Source organism: Nothoprocta perdicaria, unplaced genomic scaffold, assembly GCF_003342845.1.
Source record: "Nothoprocta perdicaria isolate Ctin4 unplaced genomic scaffold, notPer1 scaffold_312, whole genome shotgun sequence".
NCBI lineage: Eukaryota > Metazoa > Chordata > Aves > Tinamiformes > Tinamidae > Nothoprocta > Nothoprocta perdicaria.
In genome coordinates this window covers 292,764-317,273 of record NW_020455547.1, presented here as the reverse complement: position 1 = coordinate 317,273, position 24,510 = coordinate 292,764, and the positions used below count along the sequence as shown (strand labels likewise).

Genomic DNA, 24,510 nt, shown 5'->3' with positions numbered 1-24,510 from the left:
CTCTCAAAGGGGCTTTTTAGAGGCACTGGAACCGTGGGCATACATTTRTTACTGCTGCTGTTTTTATCCAGAAAGGTGCCAGAATGTTCCTGGGCCACCTTGAAGGCTGACCCGATGTTGTAATGGTCACACAGCTCGAGGAGTAGAGCGTGTGCCCGGTGTGTGCTTGGGTGAGTTATGTCCTACAGTTTCACTGTGAACTCCATTTAAAACTGCATCTTGTTTCTAGGCATGATTCCCTTCTCATTTGAAAAATTCATCATGAACCTACAAAACAAATTGGGTGACATTTCCAAGGTTGGTTGGCAAACACTGTTAAAATTGATCATTCCTCTCACTTGCTGTTACCTATAGCCTTAGGAACTTGAAATGAGCAGAAACCACTCCAGCATTAAAAATTAGTACTGAGCTGTATGACAAAAGTTAGCATATGCTGAAAATTGCCAAATTTCAGTCTTGGGGGAAATATTCAGTGTTAGATGGCTGTCACTGCTCAAATATGTTCCTGAAAGCGTTCCACTTATGAATACGGATCGTGCACTGTGGGCACTCGTATGAGCTGGTAACCATTATTTCTGGAATAACAGGCAAAAAGACTGAGATAACTTTGCTAATTCAGGAAAGAGCTGCCACTCTAGCTACTTGGATCAAACACTATTTTTCAAGCTGCCATTTTGACACTTAAGAAACAGTGTAAAATTCCAGTTACACAATGTAAGTGGACCAAACAAAATCATAGCTTTGGCATGTGTTTTTTTGCTAAGGGCGAATACAAGCTAAAGAGCTATTCAATGGCAGGCTGGTTTAAGGGTAAAATAGGAAAAAAAGTAAAGTAAAGCAGAGCTGGTCCTCCTACCCATTGTTTCTTCAAAGTTTTATTGAAAGACAGGCACATGTAATATATATCCATATATCAATGTTTATSTATTTATATATCTAGCTGACCTGTATGCTTCAGCTTGTGTATAGACCGTTTCCAATGAATCACATTAGGATGAACAAGACTTAGAAATGGGTTCTGCAAGGCAATGAGGTATAGCAAGAAAAAATATGTTTTAGTTAGAGCTTTTCTACCATGCTCTCCTGTGGAGTGTGCAGCTGGTAAGGAAGGGTAATCTCTGGAGGCAGCAGGTTTCTGTAGCGCCAAGGAAAAATTGGTGTGTCCTTATAGAATGAAATCTGAAAATCTGATGTTTTGTTCTCTAAAGGTCTCTAAAATTATCAAATATTGAATGCCAAGGCTGATTGGCATCAGCCAATGACATGGCACTTCTTTGTCTCTGCATCTGAAAAATATAAAAAAAAAGGGAAAAAAGCTTTTTTCTTTATTTTTTTGCACAGAAGTGATAAAAGTGTCTTCAGAGATACTTCGCTAAAGGCAAAAAGAACAAGTAGCAAGAAATGACATAAACCTATGTGATTTAATACAGCAAGTAAGTAATCTTGTTTTGGTAACTAAATTTACTTTTGTTTTGCATTCATACTTAATTGTTTTGTAAAGAAAGGCTGACCTGCACTGAATGGTAATTGTTAAGGGCAGTTGCTTTGCAATGCAATCTCAGCTTTAGGCTCTGTTTAATATTATTCATTATGACAGTTAGAAAAAAATTCAAAAGCAATTTTGCTTTTGTCAGTGACTTTCCTGATTCAATGGTCTTCCTTYTTTACCGCTTTGGCAGTAACAATGCAGCCCTTGAACCCTGTTTTTCTAAATTCTAGGTTATCTAAAAAAATAAAAAAAAGGAATGTACTTTATAATTATTTTGAATGTATTTTTATATAGAAAAACTATTTAAATTGCAAACTCTTTCTTCTAAAGAAGTGATTTACATCCTTTCTGATAAACAGAAACCAATGCAGGATAAAAAAAAAATGATTTCCTTTTTTCAGTTGTGCACTGAAATGGTTTAGCTGTCATTACCTCAAAAATATTAAAGATGGGGTAATTTGAAAATGCTATCTTTACCCAGAACAAAAGGAGAAATTAGCAAGGAAAATGTCAATATTTTGATATTTATAATAGCTATATAGCATAGGCGGTTATAAATCATTTAATTTATCCTAGGCTGTCATAACTTTGCCTTATGCATGGCCATATAATAACCGTATTATCATCGCCGTACGGTACAGACTCGGTGATAACTCCAAATGGTGCTCCCGTACGCAGTAACGGTCCCCTCTGAGCGATGCTGCCCGCGTTGGTGACTGGCGGGCAGTTTCTGACCCTGCCAGGGACCGGGGGCTGCTGCCGCTGGGGCTCGGGCTCCAGCCACCTTCTGTCCATGCTCCAGGCCCGGGCTGGGTAAATTAACATGACCTGAAAGCCACGAGGTTGTGCTTGGGTAGCTGGACCTGACGTGTTGGCTGACCCCAAAAGTGTTCAGAAATCCATTTTTCCAYCGCAAAAAGGGATGTGATTTTCCATCTGTGGTCCAGTGTATTTATCCTGATTCGGAGAGATTGATTGATGAGTGCTCGAACAGGCTCTCACTTGTGGCATGCTCATAAATACTGATTGGAAATTTAATTTGCACAAATGTGAGTATGAAAAYGTGGAAAGATTTGGTGGAAAAAAATGAACATAATGAGTATTCACTACTTCTGGTGCAGGCAGAACTGTTTTTCTACATTTTTTCCTTCTGTCTGTTCTGGATGAACATACAGTTTATCCAAGGCTCTTAAAAAATAAGGAARTTTTTCTAGGAAACTTTTTGCACTGGCAAAGAAAGATGGTGAGGTGCTTCATACCTAAATATCTTTAAATGCATTTGGGAACCCTCTAGCTTGTGTTCGGGCATGAAACTTTTTGATTTATTCATTTTTTTTCCAGAAATTCCTTGCCTATTTTAAACTGAACACTTCATTTACCAAGTAAAACACCAGAACAGCGCATGCAGCCATGCTCAAATCACCCTTTGGAAAAATGCAAAATCTTCTGCCATCAGTTGTTTAACAGGCGGAATATTTTCTGAATGTGTGTGTGTGTGTGTGTGTGTGTGTGTGTGTATATATATATATATATATACATGTGTGTATATATATACACACACACAGTGTATATATATATACACACACACACACACACACATATTATATATATATACACACACACACATATATATATATGTGTAAAACCTTCTGTTGTCAGATAATCTGGGGAGGACTGTGAGATACTAGTGCGTAGGTGCAAGTCCTAATGTGTGCTATTATTGTGCCTTCTGGGTCAGATATTGAGTGGCCTGCAGGTCTGGCAAAGATCTGAATTCTGAGTAAAGTTCAGGGTGGACAGTGTGAAATATAATGACAGCAGTGAAATATTAAATGGTGCAGATTTGATTCATAGCTCTGTTTGTCTTGTTTCTATTAGCATCAGGGAAGAACTACTTATATTTACTTTAGGGTGCTTACTTTGTAAACCACTCACGTTCATACAATAAAAGAAAGATTGCAGGACTGAATACATTTCTATAATGCGAAATATGATTATTGGAACAGATACTATTTAAAAATCAAAATGCACTTCCACTGCACTTCAGTGCACTTCAGTTAACTGAAAGGTCATAGGATTTCGTATATAGTTCAATCTTCAACCTCCAAATTTCTTCTGGAAAGTACCTGCGCTTTTTTTTTTTTTTTAATTTAATAGATTTTTTCCCACTTTATGTATGTAACTCCACATGAGAAATTGTAGCTGTTCCTTTTCCATACCTGTTGCCTAGAAGAGATGAGACTCAGTAGTCCTCTCTTTTAATGTCTGGGCATCCTTTCTTTTCTCCCCCACAGATCCATAACCCCAAGGATTGCAAGGCAACCTCTGCTTGGAAGTTAACGCCTGTTCTGCAGATCACTGTGTCACTTGCACAGTGCATTCACACCCGGCACTCCGTAGCTGTGATATGTTAYGTGCTGCTGTTAAGTGCTGTGACACTCAGTTTAGGGAGATACATTAACTGAAAGTGAATTAACCAACCTGTCACAGAAGCAAGCATCATCTTTTATCCCTGTCCAAAGCTCTTAAACCCTAAAAGCACAAAAGTCACCTGTTTCTGTATGCTGTTGATCCTGACACTTTTAATCTGCATTTGGTTACATGTCCTACAACAATTTCTTTATAAGGATTATGTTTTATATGTGATTGCTTCTGGAGAGAAGAGGTCCTGGAATTTGCTTGTACCTTGGAATCTGTGCTTTTGCAGGTTTATTGCCTTCTGTAAATCTTATTTTTGGGGACAGCAACTGGTAACATGAAAATAAGCAGCAGAAGTGTGCTAGGGTGAGTCTGCTACTGCACAGCACGTTGTGCTACCCTTTCAAGTTGGAGTTATGCAAATCATTAAAAAKGAAAAATAATGACTTAATGTTCTAATAGAGATCACTCATGCAGCGTTAGCTGATCTGATTCACCAGTAATGTGGTCTGTGTGAAATTAATCACACCTAACAAAATCATGGTGCAGCAGCCACTTAGCAGGGTCACCAGTCATGACAGTATTAGAGAGCACTTAAAAGATATCYAGATTATAGCCAAAGAGGCTGATCATCATTCACCAAAACCCCATATTGCCTGTGCCTGACTGTGTTAAAAGGGCCTGTGATTTAGTCCTGCTTGAATACTGTTAGAATTGTTTAAAGTGAAGTAGTGTGCAGGAGTTCTGATAAACTGAGTTTTCTCCTTTTCTGAAATACTGTAATCATCCTTAAGTCATGAAACTGCTCCCTGTTAGACTAAACATGTAGCACTTAGAACAATGTTTGCAGTGATGAAACCCTGCCAAGTTTAGAGGGACTGATCCACCTGGAATGAAAATCATGGCAAATTAGCACAGACCCAGATCAAAAAAAGTAGGATTAGCCTTTTGCTGAGACTTTTAAAAGTGCTGCTGTGTACTGATTTTCACTGAAACTATCACTTGTTAAATCCTCACTTTTTTTTTTTTTTTTTTTTTTTTGAATCTAATCTATGGTGTTTATAGAAGTGTGATTGGTTTAATTACTTTCTCACAGAAAGTGTAGATTAATCTCTATAGGGACACTCTTTAAATCAATCAATCAAACAAACAAGCAAAACTCTGAGTGTTCACTTTTCATTTCACCAAAAAGGGTAAGAAATATTTCATCTGCACGTGAGCAGCCTTCACTCCATGTATGAATTTGCTCTGCAAGTTCTTTTATGGGAAGGGAACTATGGAACCAAACAATACTACCAAACTGTGTTTATACTTTTATATTGATGTTCCCTTGTTATTTTTGTTTCATTCTGTCTTTGCAGTAGTTCCTGTTAATTTGTTCATCTTTTTTTTTTTTTTTTCCAAGTAATTTGTCAGGAGTAATTTGTTGGTAATTTGTCTTGCAATTGAAGTAAAGTTATTTCTTAACTTTGAAAACTTCTTAACTTCAGCATTTGTGCAAGGATTTAAAAGGTTTTGTAAATATTAATATTTTCTATGGGAGAAAAGAACAAGTAGAATTCCAGGTAGTATTCTTTGTTTAATTGTTACTACTTGCATTTGATCTAACAGGAGCTGTGGTTTTTAAAAGGGGAATGTGCATTTGACTGATAAGTGGGTTTGAAAAAAGAAAAAAAAAAATAAGAAAAAAGGAGGTGATAAAGGAATGACTCTATTGCWTTGTTCCAGAGTATGGAATAGGCATCCTTCAAGGCTTGTAAAAACATCAGCCTTAACATTTTTTTCAGAATCCTTTCCAGAGAGCGAATGCCATTCTACAAGATGGAGCAGGGGTATTTATAACTCCATTTTTCAAATCTTATGTTTGTGTTAAAATATGAAACCCACTATCTTAAGCAAAGTATGGACCATGGCAATGACAAGTGTATTTTTGAACTCCTTCTGGGAGCAATGAAGATGTTTTCTTTCAGGGAATGGGTATGGATGTATTCTTTCCAGAATCCATTGTCAGTGTTGCTTGGCATTTGGTAACTACTCCCAGTATTAAGGGTACAAAAGGCAGACTTCTCTGTAACTGCTGAGCCCTGCTGCAGATATCAAGCTCTTTTTGAGGGCTGAATATATATTGCAATATATTGCATGACCGTTTGGAAGCCAGAAGATGTTGGCTTGGGCTTTTGAGTGAGAAATACTGAAGTGAATCTCATCTTGAAGGTGCAGTGCTCTTATCATCTGTTCAGCCCTTCCCTATCCGGAATGGGGCAGAGTCTCTCTGTGTCTTGAAATTACTGAATGATGGGGAATAGAAGCTTGTTCCACTTACTTGCAAAGGACAGAATGTTCCCTGGCAAGCCAGCAATCTAATACCAATAAAGAGAGAGCTCTTGGTAGAATTTTCTTCATGTTGTTTTGTACTTCCTTGGTCCAGGAAAGGGCAGGTAGTTTAGGCAAGGAGCTCCCTTTCTATATAAAGACAGACTTTGTGTCAGTTGTATGTGTTATCGCCTTCTCTGGACATTTGTGATATTTTCTTACGTGACTAAGTAATAGTGACAACTGGTATTTAAAGGTTTTATCACAAAGTGTTGGGTTTCTTTGCGTTCATCTCAAAGGAAGCGTGCCCCCAGGCTGCCTGCAGTGCTGGCCTCCCAGCTTGGGCAGACGCACGCTGAGCAGAGCTTGTTCTGCAGGGGCTGAGGCGGGAGTTGCCCGTGGGCTTCCCCTCAGGGAGCCGTTAGTGGCAGTCGTTAGAGCCGTTGGTGGGAGCCGTTAGAGCCGTTGGTGGGAGCCGTTAGAGCCGTTGGTGGGAGCCGTTAGAGCCGTTAGCGGGCACGCGCTCCGCACCGGGGCGCGGCCCCGCGCTGCGCGCTGATTGGCCGCAGCGCCGTGTAAAGCGCCCCCTCCCGCGGCGGGCGGGCGCTGCCCCCTCGAAGTTTTGTCGCCGCGCGGTGCGGAGGGAGCAGAGCGGGTGCGGTGACTCCGCCGCGGCGTCCCCCGCGCGGGGCCGGGCTGCTCGGAGCCTGCGCGAGGGTGCCCCTGGCTCTGCCGGCTCGTCTCGGCGCTGCCCCCACGTCCTCCTTTACCGCGGCGCCGCCCGCGCACTCGCTGCGGGTGTTTGGCCCCGCGGCGGGACGGCTATGGCAGGGCGCCGGCGCTGGTCCCGGCGGACGCGCTGAGGGGTGCGGGAGATCTGACGGCGCCATGCGATCCCTGAACATCACCCCGGAGCAGTTCGCGCAGCTCCTGCGGGACAACAACGTGACGCGGGAGCAGTTCATCGCCCTCTACGGGCTGCAGCCGCTCGTGTACATCCCCGAGCTGCCGGGGCGCACCAAGGTGGCTTTCGTGCTCATCTGCGTGCTCATCTTCGCCCTGGCGCTCTTCGGTAATTGCCTYGTGCTCTACGTGGTGACACGCAGCAAAGCCATGAGGACCGTCACCAACATCTTCATTTGCTCCCTGGCGCTCAGTGACCTCCTCATCGCCTTCTTCTGCGTCCCCTTCACCATGCTGCAGAACATCTCTTCCAACTGGCTCGGCGGTGCGTGGCGGGGCACGGAGGTGTCCGGGACGCGGGATGAGGGGACGGGGGCGGTCTCGGCCATTACGGGCTGCGGGAGGCGGAGAGGCTGCTGCGGGGCAGCGCTGGTCGAAAAACGCCCCGTGAAGCCTCCAATTCCCTCCGCCCCTGAGGGCGGCCGTTGGGCTCCGGGCGGCCGTTGGGCTCCGGGCGGCCGTTGGGCTCCGGGCGGCCGTTGGGCTCCGGGCGGCCGTTGGGCTCCGGGCGGCCGTTGGGCTCCGGGCGGCCGTTGGGCTCCGGGCGGCCGAGCGCGAGCCAGGGGCAAGCGCGGTGACCCGCCTGTGAGAGGGCTGCCGGTGTCTGGTAGTGTATTTAATGGAAACGCCGTCAGCAGCGTTATTTCGGGGAGCTGCTGAGTTCGCGTGTCAAGTTCTTGGACAACGCTTGCTCGCAGCGTTGGAACTGGTTAAAACTTGGGAGGTCTGTGCTCCCGGGAGGGAGCAGCTGCCGGCGCTCGGGTGCTCCTGCCCTTCGATGGGAATTAGAGGCTCGCCCTCCCAGCTGTTCCGGCTCTTACCCTTAGTGCAGCGCGAGGTGCTTTTCAACAGCGCTAAGTAACGGCAGCACCATCCCTTCAGGTTATGTTAAACCTCGTGTGCTTTCGTACTCGTGTCTTCTTAAAAGTTGCAGTATGTTTGTAAGAAATTATAGATTGCCTGGTGCAGAGGAGRCTTAAATTTTTCTCTTCTTCTCCTAACCCTTTCTCTGCCAGCCTCCAAATTAATGAGCTCTGGCTGGCAAGTAAAACATGAGTCTTTATTTAGCTTAATTTCCTTTGAGATAATTGGACTTGGAGTTGGAACCCTTTAACCCTTCTCTGGAAAAACCTTGGAAAAAAACAGAATGGGAGGCAGTGAGAATACATGTTATGGGGCTGTTCTGAATTTGTGAGCCACTTATGCATGTCATCAGGTATCTTGGTGTGTGTGAACAAATGTAATGCACAAGGAACTTGTCTAGTTTTCTTAGAGTGTTGAGTTTGGTGTATTTGCATGTTTTTTTAGCAAGTGGCTTGCATGTTTACAGAGAAATTATTTATGAACTAAATGTAACGGATCAACTTTTTCCAGGATTAAAAAAAACAAACAAACAAACAAACAAAAAAAAAAAAACAAAAAACAAAACTTGATAACTATTTCTCTCTTAAACACTATTCTCATTATGTTGGAATGATGAATTATTTTTTCGACTTGGTTGTGTCTTTGAAGTTATATCATACTCCTGAAATTATGTCTTGCTGGTGTGTAGAATTCTTTTCTAGTTGTAGATGTGTATTTCCAAAGAAATAAAGCTGCAAGAATACAGATGTGAGTTAAATTTCCCAAAGGACAGTTCTCTTAAGTCTCCTCATCTCAGTGTGATGATGGACAATCATATATATAGGGGGGGRAAAAAAAAGGATAGGTTTGCAGTTTTGTAGCAGAGAAAATCTTGTCCTTCTGCAAACCAGAAGTATCCAGGAGTTGGATAATTTAAATATGCTGTTGTGTGGGTTTTTGTGTTTTCTGTCCTTTTGCTGTGCTAGAGCATCTTCAATAGAAGTGSATCAGTACATCCCTTTGACTTTAATATCAACCTCTATGGTCTTGTGAAAATAATTACCTTTGAGTAACACAGTACTGATAGGATAGGTGATGTATTTAATAAATCTTACCCTTGACTTTTGAATAAGAGATAAGTAAAATTCAGGAAAACAAATGAGATATAAATTGATTCCTTCAAGGATATCTTATTCCCAAGGCTCACATTGTGAAGCRTGAACAGTGATTGCAGGCATACTGCAAAAAGGAGCTTTCCAGGTTAGGATGAGTAATACTGTTGCTCACTTTACTGGTTTAGTTYTTCTTTTGCCTCTCCTTTTTTAGTCTGAGAAAGCTTGTTTTCATCTGCCTTAGTGCAAGGTCACTGCTCCAAGTAGTGTAARCTCCAATCTTGTTAAGGACAGGGCACTTTGACTGCTATAATAATAGTAATCCCTGCTGGAATGGTGTTGCATCCTGTGACACTTGCTACTAGAAATATCCTTGGATTGATGAACATTTGCTTGTTTTCACCCTTTTTTGAGCATTTTTTTTAAAGCATTTTGGGGATGCCATTGGAAAGGACTAATTACCAATTGAGCACATCTAAACTGCAGGATGTAATACTTTAATCCCAAAGGATTCCACCTGTGTATTTTATAGCAGAACTCCAAAGAAAACCTTGATAGTTGGAGATGTACAATAAAGCAAACTTTGAACTGCAGATGCTGGCCCCCCTCTATGATAATGTTTAACTAAATTATTTAGAAGTGGAAGATTTCTCATAATCACTTCATTATGTTTATTAGAACTTGWTTTGCTTCTGACAGAGGTGACTAAAGCACTGGCATGACTTTCTTCTTAGTGTATTTCTTAACACATTTTAACTTTATTTACAATTCAGCAGCTGTGACTTAAAGAAGCTAAGTGTGTGCCTCTTGGCTTGGTCGTTATGCAGCATTAACACAGAACTGCTAGCTCCTCATAGGCAGCAACTGGAAACATTTTGGTCATCAGCATCAAAAAAACACGAAAGATGAGAATCAAGTCCTACCTTTGATTCTCAGATATCTTAAGAATCTGCAAAGGGGTGTGAGACTGTTAAAATGACAGCATATGATGCAATGTCTAATTTATATTTTGGCACTGAGTGCTGTTATTTCTAGAAGACCTTTCAATGCAAGTGATGCAAGCAATAGTCTCTCTGTTATGTGGAAGATATGGTAGAAGAAAAGTTAGAATTGCAGGTTAGGCGTAGATGGACCGCTGAGGTTATATTTATTAGTAAAGAGGAATGAGATGGGAAAATGAATAAGATACTAGTTAATACACACGCTAAACAGACAATCTCAATGCAAAAGATGAGTTGAAGATCTTGCTCTCATAGGGTCACTCTGTAGAGCAGCAGAAGTGTCGTTGTCATACCCATGGCAGTACTGTTAAAGATAAACTTCAGCTTTTGTGCCTGTTGTGCAAAATGTTAAATGAGTGCTTTATTTGCTAAAAATACATAGTCAAGTAAAAACAGTATCTGCAGTTCTGCTTGAAGCAACAGGAAAATAACTCTTTATGTTGTGTAGTGTATTAGCCCCAGCACAAAGTAAGGGCAAGCATCAGGTTACTGCAGGGCTGACACTGGCAATGGTTTCTCATGAATTCCCCCTTCATCAGATGGAGTACTATATTTGAAAACACACGCTGGAGAGTGGGTCACTGCTTAAGAAGTACTGAATCCTTTGGACACATGAGCAGCATTTGAAGCCCTGGGTATTTTCCTGGCCTCTGGCTGCTCTTGCAGAGGTGATGGTCTTCTGTACATTCTCTGTCATGCATACAGGCATCTTGTTTACTGAAGGCATCTAGAAGAGCAGTAGAATGCCTGGTTTTAGGCACCTCACTCATGCCTTGGTCAGACAGCTCCTTGGTGTGTAAAGGCTAGGAGGAATATTAAATTGCATGTTGTAACCAGTTCTCTTATTAGGGTATTCTTAGTTCTTAACCAACCTTGTTATGTTGATGTCTTAACCAGCCATCTTGTGTCAAGAGCTGTGTGTCCCTGCCTAAGATGTTAGCATATATAGACATTCCTCTCTGAGACTAAAAATAATCTTTGTAATGAATATGTCTGATATTCTCGGACATCTATAAAGATACTTATTTCTGTTTTTCAATAGACGTTAGACAAGACATTAGAAACTTATCTCTGACTTATTTCTGGAATTTTCTTTGGTACTGAACAAATTCCAAGTAATCTCAAACTCTATTAACATAGTACTAAGTATGCTCATCTGATCTATACTAGACAGTAAAAAAYATGAGAGATTCAGCTATTTGAATCTCCCATTTCTAAGATTTTCTGCCTTTACAATTTAGGTTGTCTCTAAACATTTTAAATCAAGTCAGGGATGTAAGAAAGATGCTTCTGCTTCCTGCTGTGTAAGAGATTATGCCTCAGGACTGGCCTATTTCCCCAAGAACAAGATAATTTCTGTCTGTGCCAGGGAAATCCTGCCTTATTCCCCATGGCTCTGCTGTTGTGCATTTTCAGGCATTTGTTTATGAGCAGAGACAACGATAATAATCTATCTGAAAATAGGCTGAGAAAGGGTTTCATGGTGAGTGCCTTAGCAAAGGAAGTAAGAGCTTGAGTTTATTATAATAGAGGGACAGGATGACACCTGACTAAAATGAAAAGCAGCAAACAATATTGACAAAAGGAAGCTAGCAGTAGTTACACATTTAACATAGGGTTTTGTTTATTTTCTTATAAGGTCTAATATCATTAATGGATTTATGTAACCACTAAATACAATGACTGATGTAAAACATGTGCTGCAGAGGTAATTGGTTTAGAGGGATACTCACTATCTCCTTCCTGTTGTAGAAATATTTGGACATATTTGCCTTATGTTTGTGTTTACATTTTTTACTTGTTGACTGCTGCATTTTGAAATAATTTGCTGATGATTTCAGTTTGCCTTTCAGACTGCTTAGTGCCCATTACAGTGGTTCTAAACCCATAAGCAGGAGAAGCTGCCTGTGAGTCAAGGGGGAAAGAGAGTGGGTGATGCTGGGATGGGATAACCTGATGAGCAGAGTGGTCCATTCTTCAAGCTGTGTGGCAGAGAGGCAGTGATCTGGACTCTGATGTGTTGCTAACTAGATTATGGGTTTTTTAAGGTCTAATTGTGTGAGTTTGCACCATGGCAATTCTTCTCAACTGCGGTAGCTGACCAGAAATGATCGGACTAAGCTAGCATAGGTCTTACTATTGTGTGCCACGCTCTTACCTTCTTTTGGGCAGATATAGGCTGTATGGAGTGCAGGAGGGAATTGTGCATCACAGGTTATATATTAGGGACACAAAATTCCTGTATACTGGAAAACTGATAAAAAGAAACAATGTATTGCCCAATGCAGTTTGAAAGACCTTCAAGTGTATTTTTTTTTTTTTTTTTTATATGATGGAAATTGTTTTGATTTCTGAACTCACATAATAAGAAAACAGACCTTGCTTTCACCACGGGAGCTTCAGAGAACTGTTTTAATACTGTGATAGAGACTTACTCCATAGACTTAAGCATGAGGATCAATAATGTTTTAACAGAGCCAGTAACAGTTTCGTGTTTATCACAAAATGGCTTTAGAAATTTGCCTTTTTACCCAAATAAAAAAGTAAATGTTTTATATGGGTGATGAAACTGTTACTTCATATGTGGACAATGTTTGCTAATGAAGATATGAAGGGAACATTGTATAAGGGAACATCAATTATATTTGCAATTTTCTGAATATGTTATCCTTAGGGAAAACTTTAARCATTGAATAAATAACCTGCTTTTCAGCTATGTGCAGGAATACTTCTGGGAGCTTTTTAGGCTTTTGAAAGGGAGAAGCAATTAGTTATTTTAATTCCCAGTAATCCAGTGGAAATGATTTTCTTTTCCCATTGGAAATTATCAGTATTAAATTGTTACTGAAAACAACATTGAAGCATTTATTGGAAGTGTTTATCGAAGCAACTACTTTTCTACTTACATGGTAGAAAGCTAAATATTTTGATACTTAAAATATTAGGTAAAGTATTTTTTATTTATATGTATATTTATTTATTTTAAAAGCCACATATTTTTGTTTTAAGAGAATTTAAGTGGGGGGAAAAAAACACCAAGATACTTTTCTAGCTAGATTTTTCAAGGACTTGAGAGAGAGAGAGAGAGAGAGGGAAAAAAAAAAAAAGAGAGCTATCCTCTTTCCACTACATGTTACTTTCCTAGAACTACTTAATGGATTACAGAAAAACTAAACCAAAATTATATTCTGAGAGATTAAGTTTACTACAAACCAAGAGAATGGTGTATAGGAATCTGAGAAGTAGATTTAGGTAATCTCGCTAGCACAAGAAGGCTTCAGTCCATGGAAGGGCATCAGAAATGGTAATGGATTGAAGCTGTGATTATCTCTGTGTTCGGAGAAATCGTCACACAGGCACTGTGTATTCTATGTGGCATAGCCTCGAAATCTTCCAGCTACCTCTGATGCATGGAATAGGTCTGGATCTGGCTCTGGCTCTGTGTTGGGAAGCAAACAGTGGCACCCTTTTCCCTGAGCTTTGACTTTGACTTTTGAATTTGACTTTTTGATTGTTGGTTAGTGACCTGAGGTTGATAATATTGACACAGATTTTGATGCTGATYTTAAGAATACTAACTTCAGCTAAAGCTATTGTATGTTTAATGAGTGACGCAATTTGGTTTAGCAAATCAGCAGGCTTAAATAAGCGGCTAACTTGATTTATTTAAATCAGTGGTAGCTGCTCAATTGGTAGCTGTACTTTATAGCTTTTTTTTTCTTAGAAAGGAGGTGTCTTGCCAGTTAAGAATCTTTAAAACCTTTTGTCTTTTTAAAGATAGCTGTCTCACAACTACCCTTTTGCTATATGAGAGGATATTTTAAATATTTGTATGTATGGCTTTTTCTCTTAAGGAAAAATGTTATGTTAGAAAATAGTGCACAGCTATATGGTTCTCATTAGCTAAGTATCATCAAGTCAGTGGGTGGAAATTGTTTTGTAATTAAAATGCAGGACTGAGTTATTTTCAATGGTATTATCTGTAGGCAGTGAATGAACTCTTGTAATTGCTGCATCAGTCAAGTTTATTTGAAACAAGTAAATCTTATCCTTGCCTACCTTACTTTTATTCACAGATTTAAAGAGAAAAATGTACCTTTCTGCTTATTAATTTTGTTTCTCACCTGTTAAAATATGGCTATATCTAACTCCAATAATCAGAAAAAGAGATGAGTACCTGTGAGATGAAGGAAAACAATTTTAGCTATTGTTTTCTTGGTGGTGGCTGTAGATTTATGTGGGTGATCAGGCAGTACAACTTAACATCCAAGTTTCTAAAAGTTTGTCTTAACCTTCCCCTTACTTGGTGTATTTCAGCATGTATGGAGGCAGTAAAATCTCTTCCCTTCCTTCTCCTATGGCTATCAAGTGGTTATTTTCTTTAGCAAAATAATCTTTTGTTTGCCAAAGTGAACCTTTGTTCAAAGGCTGGTTAGCTCTAATAAACCTCGGAACCATATGAAGAGTGAGCTTTAAATAATCTGCCTAATACTTCTTTCTCCTGAGTGGCTCTGCTCTTTGCTACTTTATGCTACTTTCTTGCTACTTGTCCTGTGCAGATGGCATCTGAAGCTTGATTCTGAGGAATATATTGCTGAAAAATAAATCAAAAATAACTTTCAAGTGTTTTTAGCATGAAGATAAAATACAAATCCATTCCTCTTCTCAGATGGCTTAGGCAATAGAGAGCTTAATTATGTTTAAAATCCAATATTGATTACATTTGAGCATATCATGATAAGGATGTATTGTCTGATGGAAATAACTGAAATATCTAGGAAATAGCTTCTAAACAAAAAAAAATTTGATTTTATTGGTGAGTGGTGGAATTGCTGTCAGACCTCTTATCACTGCAGTTGTTCTGTTTGCTTTGAAACCTTAATGGGAAAAGTCTCTGTGCTGTAATGCAGCAAATTAAAGTTTAGGAAATGCCTTCAATGAAGAATATGTTGATATGAAGAGGCAAAGGTTCTGTGTTCTGCTGAACTGGTATTGCAAGTGTTCATGGATCAAGAAGTAGGCTGAAGTGCTACCGGTTGGGATAATGTTGGAAAACAGAGACRTGATTAAACTGTTAGAAGATATTAACTGTTAGACCTTATTCTTTCCGAACCTTATTTTGAACAACTACATTTTTACCAACTTGRTAGGGAAAAAAGGTCATAAAGAAAATGGTATATTCCTTTAAAATCTGTTGTTACTCTGTGACAAACCTGAGTATAAACATCTGAAAATTAGTTTGATACATTTTGAATATGTGACAGTGTTTCTGACAGGGAGCTGTTTGTTGCATATCCTAGTCTTATTTTAATTATGCTGTCTAAACTTAATGTGCTAACATAATTTGTGTGTTTTGGGTTGTTTTCTGCATCTTTCTCTTTCTTTTCTTTCTTTAATAAGACTTTCCTCATCAAGGGACAAAAAACAAGGATTGAAGTTGCCTTTTTCCATGCTTCTCTTGCTCACTGAGTCCAGCATTCACCCAGATTATGGAAAATGAAGGAAGAAGAGATGTGTTATGTATGTTGAGTATACTGTGATCCAACAAAGCGTTCCTTACCTGTTTGAGCCTTAAAAGCAAGGCTGTGTTTAGTATCTTAAGTAGTATGTCCAGTTTTGCACCCTCAGTACAAGAAAGAAGTTGGAAAGGACTCTAATGAGATTAGCAGAGAGTCACCCAGGTGGCTGAGAAAGGAACACTTGCCCTTGGAGGAGAAGCCGAGGGAGCAGGTCATCTTCAGCGTGAAGCAGCAGAGGCAGTTTGGGGAGATTTTTGAGGATATCATTCCTCAATATCATTYGGACATTGTTAGGGATGATGGAGTTGCTTCCAAAGTGTGTTGATATTGGATTTTGTTTCAATTTGAGGAACATCTCAGTTTCAGAAGATGGGAAGCTTTTGTGCAGTAGGAGTGACAACTCAGGGTGAGCAAAAGAGACCTAAAGTGATATAGTCGTGTTAATACACGTTGATACTCAGATCTTGGCCGTAGTGGGATGAGATTGAAATATTGCTCTGTTTTTATTATAGACATGTAGAGGCTTTTGGAGTAGCTTTTAGCTGCTGCCCTTTCAAAAGTTTCTTTTTTTCTTTTTTGGGTTTTTTTTTTTTTTTTTTTTTTTTAAAATGAATGTGGCTGGCTCTTTCCTTTGGCCACAAAAGTTCAATCCATCAAAAGACAAAATGCATGCTGTGTGAAAAAGTTCGTGTTTTTATTTCAGTTAGCTCAGTGTGTAGTGNTTTTTTTTTTTTTTTTTTTTTTTTTTTTTTTTTGATTATAAAAATGAATGTGGCTGGCTCTTTCCTTTGGCCACAAAAGTTCAATCCATCAAAAGACAAAATGCATGCTGTGTGACTGAGTACGTGTTTTTATTTCAGTTAGCTCAGTGTGTAGTGAAAAGCATACTTTTATATGACACTTCTGACAATGTCTCCTGTAGTTTAGCATAGTAGGATCGATCTGTAGATATTATGCAGATTCTTTTTCTTTTACTACTCATTTAACAATTATTTCCATGTAACTGTTGTTTTGTCTCTGTGCAGTTTCCTCTAAAGAGGTGGAGAAATATTTGCAGATGTTTTGATAACACAGTTAAAGACATAGCAGTAGCTTGTGCTGTCTTTGCACAAGCTTCAATGCACAAGTTATTGGGAAGAAAATGAGGAGAAGATACTGATAAGCGGCAATGAAAGCACAAAGTCTTGTAAATCTTTCATCCTTGATTTGGGCGTCACTGCCTGTTGAACTCTGCTACTCTGTCTGTGCTCTGAATAGCTACATGTAAGATGAAAACCCTGCCAAGCTATCGCAGTTTTACTGAATGTCACTGTCTTTTTTTTTATTATTTAAGTAGCATAACAGACTGACATTGCTTGACTGGCATTGCTTCATCAAAGGAGTAATGCCTTGAAGTAAGAGCTATATGATAAAGCGCTGTTCAAGGGGACTTAATGTTACATTTTTTTCCCCCTCCAACTATGAGAAAGAGCATGTAACAATTTTTGCTACTGCTCCAGCACTCAAATTTGAACTCATTTATTTAATGAAATAGGAATTTAATAAGTATTTTTCTCTCAGGTACAGGACTGGTAGTCCTATCAGAAACTGGTGAGAAGTTAGGTTGGTGACACGTTGGTCTTATTTTGTAAGGGATTTGCTTTGTGTACTTACTGAGGTAGAGGAAGAAGTGGTAGATATTTTATGGTATAAATTACAGTTGACAAGGCATGATGCCTTATCTTCCTTTATCTAACACCCTGGCAAAATGCATACTAGTATAGAGAGTGTGTTGCAGAGTGTGTGTGTGTGGTTGTGTTTTTGTTTTGTTTTATTTGCCAACTGGAAATGATCAGACCAGTAACAGACCACTTCACTTTTGCAAATTGCAGTGCCTTTTGGCTTGACATGCTGGACTGACGTTTCCCTCTTCCCCTCTTGAAGAACAGAATTAACTTTTGCTAGCTTCTTGTTTTATTTCTGTGTTTTCATTTATTTATTTTTAATACATAAGATTCACAAAGGCATATCTTAAAGAATAACTTGAAGCCAAACGAGTGTCTGTATCTTGAGTTGTGCAGATTATCTCTGGGTAAGACATGGGAAGAATAGTTAATAATCAAGTACTGGAAATAGCTGTTAATGAAATAAATACCTGGGAACTGGAGAGACCTGTGAAAATGCAGACATATAAAATTGCCTTAGAGTCAGAAATATGCATTTAAAAGAGATTAAGTGGGAAGAAAGTTGGGAAAAGTGTTGATTTAAAAAAAAATAAACTAAAATAAATTGGGGCGAGAATCATTGAAATCATGGTGATTAAGATGTTTGAGACTTGAGAATGAGTTATAGAGAATGACTAATAGTAGGCTACAAATTAAATACCTAATTTTCAGAAAGCTATAGCAGCAATGAAGGCCATAGATCTGTGCTAGCTGTGCATAAATACAGTATCTCACAGCAGGAAACTGTGCAARTCTTGTGAAGCTACACACAGGAAACTATTTAATTCAGGGAGTGTCATTAGCATAATGTGTGAATCAGAATAGTGAGAGAAATATGAAGGGATTGAATTAAGCCTATTAGAGGACTTGTACTCTTGACAGAATGATGCTTTGAAGTGACAGACTACAGAAATAGAGCAATATTTAAATGAACAGAAGAGATGTATTGGTAACAGTGGAAAAGGCAAAATTTGAACCTGAAAACAAAAAAAAAACCTTCATAAAACCGAGGAATAATCTGCTGAGGTAAAAGATAGTATTCCTGAAATTAGGGGCATTTGAAAGTAGATGGTTGAACATTTATTCATGTTTTTTTGTTTGACTCTGATACCGAGCAAAGCAAGAACCCATGTTTTGATAGGTATATTAATGTGCAGGAAAAGAAAGAATACCAAAGGCTCCACTTGAAGAGTTTAAAATAGGCAACATATCAGTGAAGCTGTTAAAATAAATACGAGAAACCTTTTTTTCTTTCTTTCTTTCTTTTCCCATCCCCTATCCCCCAATATCACTTCAGTAATGAAATCTGGTGTTAATATTTCTGCATCAGCTGCAAGAGTTGCTTATTTTACCTTCTGACTATTGCAGGGGCCTTTGCTTGCAAGATGGTACCGTTTGTTCAATCCACTGCTATTGTAACTGAGATTCTCACGATGACCTGCATTGCCATGGAAAGACACCAGGGAATTGTGCATCCACTGAGAATGAAGTGGCAGTACACCAATAAAAGAGCTTTCACAATGCTTGGTAAGATTTTAGGCATCTCCAGTATTCATCTTGCTTGACTATGTTTGGGGAATTAATCCTTTGTCTGACTGGAGTACGTGGTATGAAGAGCAAAAGGCATAGATGCGGCTAGTGATGCAGAGGTGGAGCTAATGCCAAATCTGTCAATATTTGTAAAGTACCTCAAGGGTAGTGTCTGATTGTGGGGTGATTACTGGGGAAAATCCTGACCATAAATCCAGAATCCCAAGTCAAAGATTTATTTGTCCAGGACTCTGATGGACTTTTGACAGACTTTTTATTTAAGCAGAAATGTCCAAAAATGTAGAAGCACTGCTAAAGGAATGTCACAGTTGTAAATGGTCCTTCCACTGTTAAACAGGGAGTGTAATGAATGTTGCTTATGTAAATTAAATTATCTTGCACTTTGCTCCCAATAAATGAAGTTATTTTGTAAGAAGAGAGACTGACAACTGAAGAGGATGCTGTGGTACAAATGTTGTCTAATGATTGCCTTAGACAAATTGAGAAAAACATTTTTTATCTCTTTCACCTGACTCTCACAGATCAAGCCATTAAACTTGTTGACACTAAAGCTTACACTTCTTGTTATGCAGAGTATTAACAATGTATTTAATTACAGGCATGGTCTGGTTGCTGGCAGTTATTGTTGGATCACCTATGTGGCTTGTGCAACGGCTTGAGGTATGTTCGGCAAAATGGAATTTTCTATTTTAAACTCAGCCCTTGCTAGACCTTTCTGTGAGGTTRACAACAAGATTGAGTAAGTTCCCTGACAAATGGGAGGGAGGGGCTTAGCAGAAATAAAGCTATTGTTCTGGATGTTGGCATGAAAAAGATGAGTGGTTGTCACTACCACATTGTGGTAGAAAGACTACCAGCAGGAGCTAGTCATACCTGCRTCCCCAATTATTCCAAAGAGCAATAATTGCAAATGTGACCTGCGCTGTGTCTTGCTTTGCTTTATAGGTGCACTGACACACAGCAGTGTAGGGCTTAGATTAATGTTTCAGGATGACGTACAGTTCTTCCACATCCTGAAGAACATTATCTATTTAAAACATAATTGGCTGTTCATTATAGTTTAAGCAGTTATTACACCCTGTTGGAAAAGCGCCTTGTCTGAATCAGCAGCTTGTAAGTCTGAATGTTAACAAGAACATTGTATTAAACAGATTTTTTTGTGACATGTCTACGTACTTGTGTCTATTTGCAACATATGTAGCTAAAGTTTCCTTTGAAAATCCCGTTAAAAAAGGGTATTAGCAAAAGCACTTCTGTCAGCATGTGTCTATTTGCAACATATGTAGCTAAAGTTTCCTTTGAAAATCCTGTTAAAAAAGGGTATTAGCAAAAGCACTTCTGTCAGCACTGAAAGTGATTGGAAGAATTTTCTCACTTTAAAAGGTTTCCTTTGAGTTTTGATCGTTAGATTAAAAGCAAGGAACATTTGAATGTGCTTGTTTTTTTACTCTTGTGATAATTACTGTAGTSACTCATCTCCTTTACACTTGTTGCAGGTTAAATACGACTTTTTATATGAGAAAGTATATGTTTGTTGCTTGGAAGAATGGGCCAGTCCTATTTATCAGAAGATATATACCACCTTCATTCTTGTTATACTCTTCCTTCTTCCATTGATATTAATGCTTTTCTTGTACACTAAAATTGGTTATGAACTCTGGATTAAGAAACGAGTGGGCGATGCCTCAGTTCTTCAAACTATGCATGGAAACGAAATGTCTAAAATATCAAGGTTTGTAAATAAAATATTAAGGATCATGGAGTAAAAAAGCAGCTGGAATTTGACTTTTAAAAAGTGGATTTGTGGTTCTGATAATTCTTGAGAAGCAATCTAGTAAAGGCTGTCGTTCTTCCCTAGAAGACCTACAAACCTGGCACAGATTTTTAAAACTAACTGGTATTTATCACTTGGYTGCCTGATTAAGGCAACTTAAACAGATTGTTTTCATCAAAATATTCAGTAGACACATTTTGATAATCAAGCCATTTTGATAAATCTCATGTTGTACATTGTGAAATTTTTGTTTTTTAAAGGATATAGGCTGTAATTTAGAAGGTGATTTGGGAAAATGCTGCTATGCTATTTCCATATGTTCTCTGGAAGGTTCTTTCATTAACTCAAAGACTGTGAACACTGTTTTATGAGCTCTTTATGGGTTAAAATGACACATGGGGAGAAAGAAATAAACAARCCAGGACTCATTTTAAAAAATGTTTTGATACAGTTTAACTCAATATAGATTCCAAAAAAGATCCGAGTGTTCTGAGATTTGTTGTGCCTTGTGGGATTATCCAGATGGTAACTTTGCATCTGTAAAGTTATAAGTCTGATAATTATATTTTTGACAARTAGAGTTTATTTACATTTATAAAAACTTCGCTATGTAAATATAACACTATAAATAGTCTACCTTTCATACGGCCTCATCCTTTTTTTTTTTTTTTTAATTTGGCAAATTGATCTATTACCTAATACGCTAGAAACCTCTAACAACTGTGCACATTGAGGAAAGTATCACATTAAGTATTGACTGTAAGGAAAATATTAGCAAGCAGCTTGAAGATAAATGCTTCTTTAGACAAAAGTCTGAGGAAATGTCTAAAGCAGGTCATTATTGGTTAAAACTCAAGGAGAGCATGATCTTGCATCGCTTAGCATAATATTCATCTAATTTTTGTCTTAATCCTCAGCTCAGTGAATGTTCACATAGCAGAGAGAACATTCTGTAATTGCTTCCAGTGAAATGTTTCTTCTTCAGCTTGAGTTTAAGAACTCTGTCCTGGGATCGATAAGCCTAGTTATATTGATGATATCAATTAAGGAATAAGGATAAGTTCAAATGCATGTCTGACAGCTGTTGAAGGCAGGATRTACATCTCTTGCTCCTTGTTCCAACACTTTGCCTAGCAATAAAAACTGAATTTCAGGAGCRTAGCTTTACCTGCACTCTGTCAGATTCTCTTTGTAATGAGGTACTTAGTGCAGGTATTCCCAATGCTCCCAGTTTTAGGAAGGGACACTTGCTTTTTGATCTACAGTGGAATTTCAAGTGTGTTTCCCCCCCCCTACCCCCATCTGTTGCTGCTAGAATTCTATTTGCTGAAATAGAGTCCAAGTGCCCTGCAAGTCATGCTAATGTCATAACTACCACGTGCATCCTTTTCCCTGAGAGAAATTATAAAGTGTTAATTTCCGTACAGGTTGTATATGATACTATAGTCTTTTATTTCAAAAGGAATTATGTACTTTGGAGTACTCCTCTTTCAGGAGGTTATTTGCATCTGCATCTATCATAATGTGCTTACAAATTTATCTCAGTGAAACTTAGGTTAACTTCTGTAACTTAATGATTCAGAATAAAATGTCTTGGTGCAATTTCAGGAAGAAGAAGCGAGCAATTGTTATGATGGTGACAGTGGTGTTTCTCTTTGCAGTCTGTTGGGCTCCTTTCCATGTGATTCACATGATGATAGAATACAGTGAGTATCTGCCATGTGTCCTACAATAAAGTCTCCCTGTTTAAAAAAAAAAACAAAAAACAAAAAACTTTTCCAATAGTTTTTCCACTGCTGCAACTTTCAGCTATAAAATAACTCCTACTAGCAAAGGTTAATGTTGTGCTTATAAATCCTGAATCACTGGTTTGCAGTAGAGATACATAGTCAACAGGAGATGCATTTCTCTGAAATCTATGAGTTATAGACAGATCTGCAATGCTCACAGAAGTTGTAAGTACATTTCAAAAACCTCTTATTGGATATAATGTTTGGGAGAGTAACATACCTGAGAAATATTTGTGTGTCAGCCAGGTCTGTGCATCCCAGCTGTAGCATGAAAAAGGTGAATCTAGCTGTGAAGTGTGCTGGAGACTTTGTGGAGAGGGTGAGAGAGGGTGCTGTTGGTTTTCCCCCCTTCTGCAGGGGGGCAGTGAGTGACAGTAGCTGGGACTGTGCAGCTGGCCCTGTGCGGCACTGAAGCGATCATTACCTGCTGTGATCTGCTCACTGAGGGCAACAACTGTCTATCTGTGTCTGTCTGTCTGTCTCCTACTGCAGATAAGATTGTAGCGGGTAAGACAAGAGAACTACAGCCAGTCAAATGAACCAAATCATGTTTGGGCCTGGACAGAACGAGAAATGCTTAAGCTGTAATTTTTGAAATTGTCTGGGCTGTCCCATAATGAGATTGCCCTATAAAACCGTTCTATATAATACTTGCACTGTTTCCACTGTCAATTTTGAGGATCATTTATACTGCTGCAAGGCCTTCTTTTGCTCACTTTGTAAATCCTTGTACACTTTATTCTAAAGTTCCTTATCCAAGTATTTGAATTAAAAAWAACCATAGTTATCTCAAGTAATTAAAATGTGAGATATTGCCAAGAGTGTGTGTTTTTATTCTATGGGTCCATCTGTGTCAGCACAGAGAAGGAAGCTGTATGTAATCAGTGAAAAGACATGAATTAGTGTTATTGTGGTGAAGGATTTACAAATTTCTCATGAACGTGAGACGCAGAGGAATACTTCAATAAACACAGCCTACATTTAGCAGCCTGGAGGCCTTCTGTATTTTGGCCTTTGGGCAAGGTTTTGTTTGTTTTCTCTCTGACTCATGAGTTGTGTGTGGTAGGTTTGTTTTTCTTCTCAGACTACTGTGTTCTTTCTTACAAGTATACAAAGCAGATTGTATGATAGGGCTTGATTTTGCTTGCTGATGAAATCCTATTGCTGAAGTCGAGAACCTGCAGCAAGGTGCTTTTGTGATAGTAGACATAAGCTTTTAATACCAGACTGGATATAAATGGGCTTACTGATGGATATTTATATAACTCTGTGCTTACACTATATTTCTTTTTGTTTTCCAGGTAACTTTGAAAAGGAATATGATGATGTGACAGTCAAAATGATCTTTGCTATTGTCCAAATTATAGGATTTTTTAATTCTATTTGCAACCCTATTGTGTATGCTTTTATGAATGAAAACTTCAAGAAAAATTTTCTGTCTGCCATCTGCTTTTGTGTTGTCAGAGAAAATGTATCACCAGCCAGGCAACTTGGGAACTCGGGGATTACTATGAGGAGGCAGAAGGCAAGTGTTTCTCAAAGAGATCCCACTGATTTGGAGGAGGCCAGGAGGGAGGCGTTCAGTGATGGCAACATAGAAGTCAAGTTCTGTGACCAGCCGGCTTCAAAAAGGAATTTGAAACGGCATTTTGCCTTATTCAGCTCTGACCTTACTGTGCATTCTGCGCGGGGAAGTGGGCAGTAACATCATAAAGACTTTGAGTAGGAAAAGCATTCCCTTTATCTGRGAACATTCCCTTTATCTGAACACACTGGTTGAAATATATTTTTCTACTTTGCATTCTACAAAGAGGGGAAATATTTTATGGATTATGATAATGTCTGAATAATTGGTTGGAAACTATAGTAGATTTTACAGATAAGAAGTATTGGAGAACAATATTACTGCATGATTTCCAGAAAAATATTTTTCTTCCTAAGCTAATATAAGACGGCTTCTTTGCCCTCTGCTCTAGGCAAGCCAAGCAATTTCTGATTGCTTTGTTTACTTATTGTCTGGATGCTTACAAACCA

At 38.9% G+C, this 24,510-nt stretch overlaps 1 protein-coding gene across 2 annotated transcripts; it reads left to right on the top strand.

Moving 5' to 3' along the window:
* The first annotated feature begins 7,072 nt into the window (after positions 1 to 7,072).
* QRFPR (pyroglutamylated RFamide peptide receptor) lies at positions 7,073 to 24,348 on the top strand. Of its 2 annotated transcripts, none has more exons than XM_026042721.1 (6): positions 7,073 to 7,448; positions 18,730 to 18,888; positions 19,511 to 19,572; positions 20,409 to 20,644; positions 22,295 to 22,392; positions 23,778 to 24,348. In XM_026042721.1, the coding sequence occupies exons 1-6, from the start codon at positions 7,109 to 7,111 to the stop codon at positions 24,179 to 24,181; spliced, it is 1,299 nt and encodes a 432-aa protein (XP_025898506.1). In that variant the 5' UTR covers positions 7,073 to 7,108; the 3' UTR covers positions 24,182 to 24,348. The 2 variants fall into 2 exon arrangements, with proteins under 2 accessions (XP_025898506.1, XP_025898507.1); XM_026042722.1 differs by having other exon boundaries at positions 7,103 to 7,448; positions 22,348 to 22,392; positions 23,778 to 23,841.
* Positions 24,349 to 24,510: the final 162 nt, after the last annotated feature.